This window comes from Bos indicus, chromosome 5 (genome assembly GCF_029378745.1).
Source record: "Bos indicus isolate NIAB-ARS_2022 breed Sahiwal x Tharparkar chromosome 5, NIAB-ARS_B.indTharparkar_mat_pri_1.0, whole genome shotgun sequence".
In the NCBI taxonomy this organism is placed as follows: domain Eukaryota; kingdom Metazoa; phylum Chordata; class Mammalia; order Artiodactyla; family Bovidae; genus Bos; species Bos indicus.
The window spans coordinates 51,084,284-51,097,862 of record NC_091764.1 but is presented as its reverse complement, the minus strand read 5'-3'; the positions used below and the strand labels follow the sequence as shown (position 1 = coordinate 51,097,862).

At 36.2% G+C, this 13,579-nt stretch overlaps 1 protein-coding gene across 5 annotated transcripts in view; it reads left to right on the top strand.

The window, feature by feature from the left end:
- Nucleotides 1–12,116, top strand: part of MON2 (MON2 homolog, regulator of endosome-to-Golgi trafficking) — a 109,946-nt gene extending 97,830 nt beyond the window's left edge. For all 5 annotated transcript variants that reach the window (XM_019960896.2, XM_019960899.2, XM_019960898.2 and 2 more), the window contains 2 exons: nucleotides 78–160; nucleotides 11,439–12,116. In XM_019960896.2, coding sequence (XP_019816455.2) covers nucleotides 78–160; nucleotides 11,439–11,602 — 247 coding nt within the window. In that variant the 3' untranslated portion in view covers nucleotides 11,603–12,116. The remainder of the gene's footprint in view (nucleotides 1–77; nucleotides 161–11,438) is intronic.
- The last annotated feature ends 1,463 nt before the right edge of the window (nucleotides 12,117–13,579 follow it).

The following is a 13,579-nucleotide window of genomic DNA, read 5'->3' as shown; positions in this document are numbered from 1 at the left end:
TTTGTATAATTTAGTGAAAAAAACACACGTGGTGTATCTTAAAATCTTTTTGGAAATAATTTCCCCCTTTTTTTTAGGCAACAAGTAACAGAAATCATATTTGTTTTAAAAGCAGTCAGTACTCTCATTGATTCACTTAAGAAGACTAAGCCTGAGAATGGTAAGTACTTAGAAACCCAGTAATTCTAAGCTTATAACATTTATGTTCTATTTGTGTTGTATTTTTGTACTACTGTTTAGTTTACTGAATGTTAGGAATGTAACAGCTACAAGACTTTTTTCCCTTGGGCCTTAGGACAACAAAGCAACAAGTCCATTATAGCCGACATAAGGATGTCAATTAAGTACAATTGCTTTGTAATGTTTTCCTTATTTTAAACAAATTTTGCCAACTTTTTCCCCAACAGCTTTGAGATATAGTTGATATATAACAGTATATAAGTTGAAGGTATACAACTTGTTGATTTGATATATTTTCAATATGTCACATAATTACCATTTCTTTTCTTGCAGTGAGAAGGTTTAAAATTTACTCTTAGCAACTTGCAGGCATATAATATGGTATTATTAACTGTAATCACCATGCTGTGTGTTAAATCTCCAGAACTTATTCATCTTATACCTGGAAATTTGTATCCTTTGACCAACATCTACCCATTTCCCCAACACTCTCAGTTCTTAGTGACCACTGTTTTACCCTCTGTTTCTTTGAGTTCAGTTTTTCTAGATTCCACATATAAGCAATATAATACTAGTATTTATCTTTCTCGGTGTGACATTTCATTTAACATAATGCCCTCAGGTCCATTCCATTGACTCACATGGCGGGATTTTCTTCCTTCTCATGGTGGAGTAATATTTTGTTGTGTGTGTGTGTGTGTTTACAAATATATGTAAATATGCATATACATACATACTGCATCATTAGTCGTCTTCCACTGATGGATACTTCGGTTGTTTCTATGTCTTGGCTACTGTCAGTAACGCTACAGTGAACATGGGGATACAAATATTTCTTTGAGATATGCTTCCAGTTTCTTTGGACATATGCCTAGAAGTGGAGTTGCTGGATCATAGTTCTAGTTTTATTTTTTTGAGGACACTCTCTACAGTTTTTCATGGTAGATGTACTAAATTACATTCCCATTCACAGGCACCAGTGTTACCTTTTCTCCATATCCTTGCTAACACTTAATGTTTCTTCTTTTTTTGATGACACTATTTTAACAGGTTTCAGGTAATACCTCATGGTTTATTATTATTTTATTTATAGAGGTAACATTGGTTTGTAATATTACATGTTTCATGTGTACAATATTTTATTTTTACTTGTGTATACACTGTACTAGTGTGCTCTTAGTTTTATTGACTTTTGCTGTTAGTCTCTCTCTCAGTTGTTTCTGCTCTGGTCTTTATTATTTCCTTTCTTCCACTGACTTTGAGCTTCATTCATCCTTCTTTTCTAGTTCCGTTATATGTAAGGTTAGATTTTTTTGAGAATTTTCTTATTACTTGAGGTAAGCCTATATTGCTGTAAACTTCCACATAAGTACCACTTTAGCTGCATCATGTAGATTTCGGAATGTTATATTTTTGTTTCCATTTGTCTTCAGGTGTTTTTAAAATTTACCCTTTGATTTCTTCATTGACTCAATAGTTGTTCAGTAGCATGTTTTTTCAGAGAAGGCAATGGCATCCCACTCTAGTATTCTTGCCTAGAAAATCCCAGGGGTGGGGGGGAGCCTGGTGAGCTGCAGTCCATGGGGTCGCTATGAGTTGGACACGACTGAGCGACTTCCCTTTCACTTTTCACTTTCATGCGTTGGAGAAGGGAATGGCAACCCACTCCAGTGCTGTTGCCTGGAGAATCCCAGGGACAGTGGAGCCTGGTGGGCTGCCGTCTATGGGGTTGCACAGAGTCGGACACGACTGATGCAACTTAGCAGCAGCAGCAGCATGTTTTTTAGTTTCCACATATTTGTGATTTTTCCAATTTTCTTTTTGTAGTTGATTTCTAGTGTCATACTATTGTGATTGGAAAAGATGTTTGATATGGCTTCAGTCTTCTTAAATTTATTGAGACTTGTTTTGTGCCCCAACATGTTGTCTGTCCTTAGTAATGTTCCATGTGTACTAGAGAAGAATGTGTATTCTGGTGCATTTGGATGGCATGTTCTATATATGTCTATCAAACCCATCTGGTCTGATTCATTGAAGGCCACTTACTTCTTTGTTGACTTTCTGTCTGAATGATCTATCCATTGCTGTAAGTGGGGTGTTAAAGTCACCCACTGGTATTGTGTTGCTGTCAGTTTCTCCTTTTAGATCTATTAATAATTACTTTATATATTTTGCTGTTTCTGTGTTTTTGTTGTTCAGTTGATAAGTCGTTTGTGACTCTTCTGTGACCTCATCGACTATATAGACCACCAGGCTCCTCTATCCATGGGATTTTCCAGGCAAGAATACTGGAATGGGTTACCATGCCTTCCTGTAGGGGATCTTCCCGACCCAGAGATTGAACCTGTGTCTCTTGGCAGCCAGGTTCTTTACCACTAACACCACCTGGAATAGGTACATATATATTAGAAACTGTTACGTCTTCTTGATGAATTTTCCCCTTTATCATTATACAGTGTTCATCTTTGTCTCTTGTTACCTTTTTTTGGCTCAAAGTGTGTTTTGTCTGATAAGAGTACATACAGATATTACATCTGCTTCCTTTTGGCTATCATGTGCTTGGAGTATCATCTTCGATCCCTTCACTTTGAGCCTGTGTTTGTCTTTAGAGATGACATGAGTCTCCTGGAGGCAGCATGTGCTTGGGTCTTGTTTTTTAATCCATCCAGCCACTCTGTGTCTTTTGATTGGTGAATTCAATCCATTTACATTTAGAGTGATTATTAATGGATGAGGACTGAGGACTGCCATTTTATCTTTTTTTCTGGTTGGTCTATATCTACATTCTTTCTTTTTCCTTGTGTTTACACCATTTTCATTTGTGGGTTTTGTGATATTTTCCTCAGTTTTCTCTTTTTTTATATTTTCTGCCTCTGCTCTAGATTTATATTTTGTGTTTACCTTGATGTTTCTGTGAAGTGTCTCACTGATGAAATATTTCTTTTTCTGCTGATAGCACATTTTATTTGCCTGTACATGTTCTGTCCTTTTCCTGTTCCCTTTTGTGTTTTGTTGTCTCAGATTACCCTTTTTTATGTTGTGATTTCATTCCTAAATTATTTTTTTTTACTGCTTTTCCCTCTTTAACCTTTATGTTATAATTATTTAAAAGGTTTTTATCTGTATTATCACTTTATTCAGTGTTTTGTGTACTTTTATCTTTTTGTTTCAAGTAGAAGAGCTTTCCACATTTTTTATAAGGGAGGTCTTTTGCCTCAGTTCATTTGTCTGGAAAAGGCTTTATTTCTCTTTCATATCTGAAGGATAACTTTGCTGGATAGAGTAGGCTTGGCTGGTAGGTTTTTAATCTTTCAACATTTTGAGTATTCTTCTCCTGGCCTATATAGATTTTCTGCTGAGAATCTGATTGCCTAATGGGTTACCTAATGGTAGGTTACCATTCTTTTTCCCCTGGATGACTTTAAAATTCTTTCTTTGTCATTGATCTTTTCGCAGTTTTAATATAATTTGTCCTGGAGAAGGTCTTTTTGCATTGAGGTAATTATGTGTTCTCTTGGCTTAATGGACTTGTATATGCAGTTGCTTCCGCAGGTTTGGGAAGGTCTCAGCTATTGTTTCTTTAAATAAACTGTCTACTCCCTTCTTCCTTTCTTCTCCTGTGTGTGTGTTCAGTTGCCTGGTTGTGTCCAATTCTTTGACCCTGTGGTCTGTAGCCTGCCAGGCTCTTCTGTCAGCACTGAAGTGGGTTGCCATTTCCTCCTCCACAAGATCTTTCCAACCCAGGGATCGAACCTGTGTCTCCTGCAGCCCCTGAACTGGCAGGCGGATTCTTTTACCACTGAGCCACCAGAGAAGAGAAGCCCTCCTTCTTCCAGAATGCCCATTACTCTGTTGTTGCCTTTCCTAATAGAACTGGATAGTTCTTATACAATTTCTTCCTTTAAAAAAAATCTTAGGTCTCTTTCCTCTCCTACCTATATCATTATAAAATTTCTATCTTTTTAAACATTTATTTATTATTTTTGACTGCATTGGGTTTTCGTTGTGGTGTGTGGACTTCTCTTTAGTTGGGGCATGAGGGCTCCATGGCAGGTGGGATCCTAGTTCCCCAACCAGGGATCAAACCTACATCCTCTGTATTGAAAGGTGGATTCTTAAACACTGGACCACCAGGGAAGACCCACAGTTTCTATCTTTGAGTTAGCTAATTCTCTTCCATATGGTGTGTTCTATTTCCCATATGTTACATACATTCTTCATCTCTTTTTATTGAGTTCTTCAGCTCCAGAGTTTGTTTGGTTATTTTTTAGAGTTCAGTCTCTTTGGTAACATATTCCTTCTGTTCACTAATTTTATTCCTAAACTCATCATACTGTTCTATCTGAGCTTTCTTGTAGCTTTCTAAATTTCTTTAGGTGGTGGTGGTGGGTGGTGGTGGTGTGGTTGCTAAGTCATGTCTGACTCTTGTGACCCCGTGGACTGTAGCCCACTAGGCTCCTCTGTCAGCTGTTTTAATTTTATCAATCAGATTGCAGTGTTGGGTGATTTTAAGTTTGGCTTCTGGAGAATTGTCATTTTCTTTTCTGATACCATGTTACTTTGATTTTTCATGTTGCTTGATGAAAATTGTTCCTCTGATATATTTGAAGGAACAAACACCTTTTTTCTTTAGTAAAGCTTCTTTTTTATTTGATTTTAACAATGTAACAGGTTAGTGATGAGAGGCCTTTCTTTTGTTTTTCAGTAGGTGGCACTATAGTACAAGTTTTTGATTTCTCTTATCTGCGATGCCTGTGGTTAGAGTGAGAATTGGCACTTTTCACTGACCACTGCTTCTGCCAGAGGTAGCATCTGGTGCCCTTGTCACTACTTTGCTTTAGGGGTTGCTGGTACCTTGTTGCTGCCAGTGTTGCGGCCTAGGTCACTGGTATGGTGGGTATCTCCACCATGTCTGGGATCTCCTGGGTCCACTGCAGTGGGGAGAGAGGGTGGGTGCAGTGAGGAGCTGGGGTCTGATGCTGTTACCACGTTCAGGGTTATCCGTTTCATGGACACTGCTGCTGTGGGCAGAGGGGCCAGACTCACATGGGTTTCTGTGACTGGAGGGGTGATGTTGCTATTGTTGCGTGGTTCCCTGTAGCCGTAGTCACTGCTGTGGCTGAGAAGCCAGAGTCATTGTGTCACCTGCCCTACTGCTCCTAGGTTTTCTGTGGGATTCGCTGCTGTGACTGGGGATCCAGGACTGCAGGTACCACCTCCACTGTTTCCCCAGTCCTGCCTCCTCTGTGTATTTCAGTCTATCCACTCTTTTTTTTTTCTTTTTGGCCATGCTGTTTGTGGGATCTTAGTTCCCCGACAAGGATCAAAACAAACCAGGCCCTTGGCAGTGAGAGTCTGGCATCCTGACTACTGGACTGCCAGAGAATTTTCAGTCTATCCAGTCGTATGTATAGTTGTACAGATGTGTGGAATTCTCTGCAATCCTGATGTATTGGGCAGAGACACTTTTACTGAGTTAAAGATATTTTACTATTAATAGTTGTAGGTTAAAGGGAAGAGATGAAGTCCATGGGATTCTCTAGGTGAGAATGCTGGAGTGGGTTGCCGTGCCCTCCTCCGGGGGATCTTCCCAACCCAGAGCTTGAACTTGCATCTCTTACAACTCTTGCGTTGGCAGATGGGTACTTTACCACTAGCACCACCTGGGAGGCCCAAATTGGCCTAAATGGTGCTCAGGCGGTAAAGAATCCGCTGGCAAGGACCTGAGTTCAATCCCTGGGTTGGGAAGATCCCCGGAGGAGGGCATGGCAACCCACTCTAGTATTCTTCCTTGGAGAATCCCCATCAGAGGAGCCTGGTGGGCTATAGTCCATGGGGTCACAAAGAGTCAGACACGACTGAGCACTCTAAGCAGCAGCTGTGTGGATAATTTATATTTTATATATTTTTAATGTAGAACATGACTGAGTCTTTTGGGTCATAAGAGTCTTCTATTCTGCATTTGTACCCATTTATCATATAAATAGCTTTGGATCATTTTTATAGCGCTTTCTCATTTGTTTCCCCTTTTCTGTTACTCATTTCTATCCAGTCCATTCTTTACATTAATGCCAAAAATGATTTTTCTAAAAGTGCTGCATTGGTGATTCATTTTTCCATCCTTATAAAACAGAACAAAATAATCTTTTTCATTACCACTACCTACCAAATACAGAGCATCCTACTGTCTTAACTCTATTCTCTTCATGCTTTTATCTCCCACTGGACTTCATATATACTATTCTCCCACCAAACTCACATTGTCAGTCTACCCAGGCACTCCCAATCCTTTCCTCATTTCATTCTCCTGCCTGTGTCCACCCTGGTCAGATATCACACCACTTTTAAGCCTTGATTTTATTCCTTGAAGGTGAGTGGTTTCTCCTTTTGGTGAAGTTGTAGCTCTCTTCTGTGTGCTCCTGAAGCTCTCTGTCTGTATTATAGTCCCATGTGTACATGACTCACTCCCCTTAAAGCGTAAAGTTCTTGACAGGCTTTTTAATCATGTTGTATTCTATTCTGAAACACACCACCACCACTGAGTTTTTTTTTTGGACCAGCCACTGGTTTTAAGAGTTTGTTACTGGTTCAGGACAAGATAAAGAGCGGGCATCAGAGTGTAAGTCAATTGTGTCACTAAGCACACTGGTTTAGCTTACTTTTTTATACAGTAAGACTTTGTTAGAGAAGAAGTCTGTTTATTTGCATTCTGGTACAAGCAGATTGATGCTTTAAGCAGCATTACTTTTAAGACCCAAGAAGAACATAGGTTCCTAATAAATGAATCCCAGGATAATTTGTTCCTGTCAGTTGTTATATAATCAAATACATATTTTGCTCCTTTCAAAATTCACCGACTGTTACTTTGGCCTAGAGGGCATATTATACTAAATTTCAAGAAGCAGTAGACTTGTGTATATTCAGCCTCAAAAAGAAGGTGTAGAATTTCTAAGAAAAATTCTTGAACAAATGTCCTTAATTTATCCTATCAAGTTCAAATTTGAATAATCTTAATAAGATGTTCTGGTTTATTTTTCAGAAAGGGAAATCATGCATTGACTTCCTAGAGACCAGTAAAATCTTTATTAGATCACAAGGTAGAATTTGATTCTTAGAAATATATTATACTTAAGAAGTAAACAGGAAATTATCTATTTTTCATGTTATTGCTATAGATATAGTAAGAATGGCAAATGTATTTTTTATGATCTTTGGATAGCTGTTAAGAATGTAACCAGAATTTGTATAATGGAAGAAAAGGGAAGGAAAACTCAATAGCCTTTTTTTGAAAAGTCAATGGGCCATGGGTAGGGCAGTGTATTAATGATAGATGATTTAACTAAATTAATGTTAAAATTGTTCAAGAAAGTTTGAATTATGCCTGTGGGTATATTAAGTGAAGATTTAAGTTAAATAAATGATGACATAGTAACATATTAACACGATATGCTAAACTCCATTCAGAAATAAGAAAAAAGAAAACAACTTGGAGAACGTTGGGCCTTCCCAGCAGAAATATGTTGGACTGCTGGAAGCCAGCAGAGCCGGTGTTCACCCGGTATTTGTTTAGAACATTTGTTATTTGTTTTAGGGTTCTCTGGTGGGGGAGGTATTTTTTTGGACTTATTTATCATCTTACTCTTTAATTAAAAATTTGAAAAAATAGTGAATATACACATGGTTCAAAAACTCAAAACTGTAGAAAGATATACAGGGAACAGCAGTCTTTCCCCTGTTCTATATCTGTATCCGTTGTTCTGTACCTGCCAGGGTCCTACCTTTCCATAGTCAACCATTTTTATTAGTTTGTGGATTCTTCCATAAGTTTATTATGTAAATACAAATATATGTGTAGTTGGCTCTTGAACAATGCAGGAATTAGGGGTGCTGACCTTCCGAGCAGTCATAAATTCCTCTATAACTTAGATGGTTCTTCCATATTTGGGGTTCTGCATGCTTGGACTCAACCGACCGGGGATCATGTAGCACTGCAGTATTTATTGCGTATATGTGGATCCACACCATTCAGACCTGTGTTGTTCAGAAGTCAACTGTGCTCCAATATGCCCCCAGTTTTTAACACAAATATTCATAATAGCCCCATATCTTACCTACTATTGTGAACACACTTCATTTTTTCCACTTCATAAAATAAAGATTCTTCTGTATCAGTATGTATAGCTTTTTCATTGTTTTTGATAGTTAAGTCCAGAGTGCCCATGAAGATCTATGGTTGTTAGTTTTTAAAACATATTTTTTAAAAAAATTTAAGAAATTTGAGTAGCTTCCCCTGAGTTTTATGATGTTATCTAAATAATGTATCTTTGTGTTTTCCTACAATAAACCAGGAATAAGTCTGGGCCAATCTAGATAGCTTTCAATCTATGCAATCTTTTTTCCCAAAAAATTACTTTATCACAGTAAAATACATGTTAAAAAACTCATCATCCTAACTTTTTTCAGTGGTATTAAATGCATTCACAGTGTTGGTAACTATCACCTCTGTCCATGTATGTAACTCTTTGCATTTTGTAACTGAAACTCTGTACTCATTAAACAATAATTCCCCATTCCCCACTTCTCCAAGCCTGTGGTTATCACCATTCTAATTTTTATCTCTGTGATCTTGACTACTCTTAACTACCTCATGTAAGTTGAAACATACCATGTTTGCCGTATTATTTCACTTAGCTAATGTTGTTAAATTTTATCCATATTTTAGTATGTTGCAGAATTTCCTTCTGTTTTTGAGGCCAGATAATATTCCATTCTGTGTGTGTATGTATTCATTCATCTCTTGGACACTTGGGTTGCTTCCATGTGTTCGCTGTTGTGAATAATGCTGCTGTGAACAAGTGCATACAGATATCTCTTTGAGATCCTGTTTTTAATTCTTTTGAATGTATAATTATATCCAGAAGTTTTCCAAAATTTCTGGATCCTACTTTAAATTCTATTTTTTGTTTTTTGAGAACTACCATATTGTTCCCACAGTGGCTGTACTATATCTTACGTTACCACCAACAGTGAACCCGAGCTGTGTTTTCTCCACATCCTCACCTATGCTTGTTTTCTGTTTGTTTTTTAACAATAGCCATTCTGTTAAGTGTGAGAGGGTACCTAATTGTAGTTTCCATTTGCGTTTTCCTAACAATTAATGATGTTGAGCATCTTTTCATGTACTTTATCAGCCATTTGTATATCTTCTTTGGAGAAATGTCTTTTCAAATCCTTTTCCCATTTTTGAACTATTTGTTGTTGTTGATTTTTGTTCCTGAAGCCTCTGTCTGTGATCAGAAGTAGCAATTAGAGCACAGATCCCTGATATTTGAAGGATAGGGTCCCTTTTTCCTACTCTGGCCTCCCACAAGCCGTCCAAGGCTGTGCTAGGAACATGAGCACAGCTGCTTCCCACATGGCTAGAAGTGGGGATAGGTAGGCTGCTACTGTGCTAAAGGCTTAGATTGACAAAAATTAACCACAATATACTGTCCAAATCTTGGAATCTGCAACCTTCAGTAGGCTCCAGAGTTTCAAAACAGTTGCCTCAGATTCTGCCAATTCACTTGTTTTCTAAGTGGGTAGACAGATTCCTGGCCCTTACTACTTTGCCTTTTCCCAGAATTCTTTTAGTGTAATCTTTTTGTTAAGTGATTAGTAGAAAGTTCTGTAGACAACTACTGGAGCAAACTGTTTAAAATTACTTACGCCATTGGTTTTTAAAATGTTTCTTTGTTGTTGTTAAGCAGCAAAATTCTTCTTACAAATGAAATCTGATATGGATTTCCAACATACAAAACTGATAAAAAGCAGAACAGCTCTGGCCTGACATTTGCTCCCTTACCTATATCCATCAGTCCCACTCGCCTTTTCTTTTTCTTACCTCTGCTCTGAGGAAGCCTATTTGGGTAGAGAAGAGATTAAAAATAGATTAGCATTTCCCAAGATATGTACTAAGGAATGAATATTAATGTTGAGGGATGTCAGTGGATACTGAATGGAAAAATTTCATAGTCAAATTAATTTTGGAAACCCTGAATTGATAAAAGTTAAACCTGTTCTTTCATTATGAGCATTTAATAAATTCATGTGAACTGTGAATCCCCAAAAGGGAAGATAATATGTATAACATTTGCCAGACTTACTTGATCATCAATTTTTTTTTTTGAAGAAGTAACTTGAAGAACACTAATTTGAGAACCTCATTCCTTTATTCTATAGTAGAGACATGAGAAATTATATGACTTGTTCAGGGACACCCAGCACTACCTTATTTCAGAAAGGTTTTTAGATACTTAGTAGACACTCAGTAAATTGGAGTGAAAAATGGAACAAAAGCTCCTATGCATAGTGTACTGTGCTTTTTTTTTATACTACACTACCTCCCAGATTTGAGACTTGTTCCACTAAGTGCCATATACATATACTGTCTAAGAAAAGTCTGTCATCCGTTTTTATTGTGTATTGTGCTCTCAACAATGTGCACAATACTTAGAGGAAAACAGAAATGTAATATATGATCTCAGTGCATAAGGAAATCAAGTAATTGTGGTGTAACACTGTTGTCCATTCACAGATAGCATTTCACTGTACTAGTTGTTCATAATAGTGATGAGGAAGGCAAAAGTGTCCCTCCCCACTATAGTTTAAGTCTACTCATATACATTAAAGATTAGCAAAAAGTACGAGAGAAGAATGGATGTATGTGTAGTCATTTGAAGTTAACATCAATATTAAGGTCATTACTAGGAAAAAAATTTAAGATGTATATATTTTTTAGCCTACAACTGCATTAAAAAATGGATATTTTTTTTTTTGCAATGCCACTTAGTGTGTGGGATCTTGGTTCCCCGACCAGGGATTGAACCCTGGCCTTTGGCAATGAGAGCATAGAATCCTAACCACTGGACCGCCAGGGAATTCCCCAAAATTGAATTGTTTTCTAATTGTTCTTGAAAAGTACACTTTCTTCTCTGGCTATTATACTGAAAATTATAAAAGTTTGAATTATTCTAAGTTGTTTTGTTAGCTTCCAAGCCCTTCACAAACTGAAGTATCATTTAAATACTTGATCACATTTGGTGGTATTGATGAGTCTGCACACTGATCATGTCTTCTAGACTTCAAAGAAAGGTACAAGCTTGTGGAATCTCCATATTTTAGAAAAAAAATTTTTGCATTGGATTTAAAGGAATGTGTTTGTATTAACTAGATAATCTGCTAATTCAGCCCCCTCTTTCCTTATACTTGCATTACAGTTGATGGAAATACCTGGGCACAAGTAATTGCCTTATACCCAACTCTAGTGGAATGCATCACCTGCTCATCTTCCGAGGTCTGTTCTGCCCTGAAAGAGGCACTAGTTCCTTTTAAGGATTTCATGCAACCACCAACATCCAAAGTTCAAAATGGAGAATCTTGAGCAGCTACTCTAAATTTACAGAAGAATGATACATGAAAAATCTTTGCTCCTCAGTGAATTTTCTGTGAGAAGGACTACAAATAATTCCTGGCAGCTGTTGTTGGCCTCCTTTAAATTGTACTTACCTGAGTTAAGTAATTCATATTACAAGCTTACACGTCAACAAAGGCTCCTGAATGAGTAGCAGAGCAAGCCTTTAATAAACTGATGGGAGGAATGGTTAATTCTACAACGTACCTGCTACCTGTATCTTCAATTGGTGATTTAAAAGTGAGCTTATGTACAGTTTGTGGTGTATGTGTTAATGATGTACTTTTTAAAAAGAAAGAAAAGATACTTCATTTAATCAGATTTATTAGGCTGGTGTTTTTGCACCCTTTTTCTAGTACAAAATTGTACTAAAATTTTATGCAAGATGGTACTGTAACATTCCATTTTGTCTATAACCAGCCTTTGTAAACAAAGGGAACTGATCAACTTGTGTGTATAATAAATGGTACAGTTCTGTATAAAATTGTTGCATTTATTATTTAAATTTTTAAAATATTGATAATGTTAAATGCTTGAGGCTGTATTTATTATTAATACAAAATTGTTTGCTTACATTTTTACTTATAATTTGCCTTAAGTGGCAGATATGCTTACCATATGATTATGCAGTTAGCTTAATGCTTATTTTGAATGTATTTACTAGTGACTATTAAAAATCTGATCAGAAAGGTCACAAGAACACAGCAGCAGATAGTTTATGATTTTTGCTGATTCTGCAATTCTGAAGTAGAGGTTATTATTAAAACTTAATATGTTGAGATGAATTGTAGCACTATAGCTCCATCATACCTCATTTCTTTAAATATCTTTCCCAGATTTCACTTAAGTCTGTCTCTTTTTATATTTACTGTCTGGATTTTAAAGACTTTTCATATTTTATATTTCTACTGACTTTTTTCCCCCTACTGACTAACAACATTAATCATTGTCTTTGAAATATGACCCAGCCAAGATGATTTTTAGATGTCCTAAAATTTTGCTGTGAGGTTTTGTTCATTTGAGTGTTCCATTTTGTAATATCTTCTCAAGAAGAAAATAGCACTGCTAATCCACAAATACAAACTATGTGTGTATTCCAAAACAATGAGAAGTGCATTTTTGGAGATAGAGTAGCATTTAGAAGTACAGTAAATTTTCTGTCATGGAGTAAAATGCTAATTTTGTTTCACTTTCCTATGTTAGTGAAGAAGAAAAGTGCTCTTGAATATACTAACTTATTTCTTAAAAAACTGACCTAACTCACTGTATTTTCTTTCTTTAATGGATTATGGTATTATATTTTTCTTCTGAGTTAAATTTCCATAGTTATTTATGTGAAAATGCAAATATGTTTAAAAAATGATTATTCATAAATTATAATGGTCTTAGTATTATTTTAGTGTTCTGAAAAGCCTTTGAGTTTAATAGAATTTATAAATTTCAGCCTCTCGAATTATTATAAAACTATAATAAGGTATTAGAATTGAGTCATGAATTAGATACAGTTTTGAGGGTGTTGTAATTGTGTATTTATTTACTTTGCACTATTATCTGTATTTATTTAATTTGCACATGTGATAAGGTCTTTTTTTCAAAGGGATGCTATTTTTATTTACACTAAATGATGAATTTCTATTTTATAATTTCACCTAAAGTTAACATAAAATATGGCATTTCCTAGATTCTATCTTCAGCATTTCCTTAAAGTTGTTAAAAAAAAAAAAGTTCAATCTGTGTATTTAGTTTATTTTCTGTATTTGGATGTTAAACTGGGAATCAGAAAAATCTGTATATCACTGCTAAAGTGTTGAAATAGAATAAGAGGGGTAGTTTTCCAATTCAGTAACACCTTAAAAATATTGACATGAATTTGCATGAAGTAAAAATATGTCTGTTCTTGAGAAATAACAGATCAATTGAAATCAAAATAATTATTATTCTAGTGAA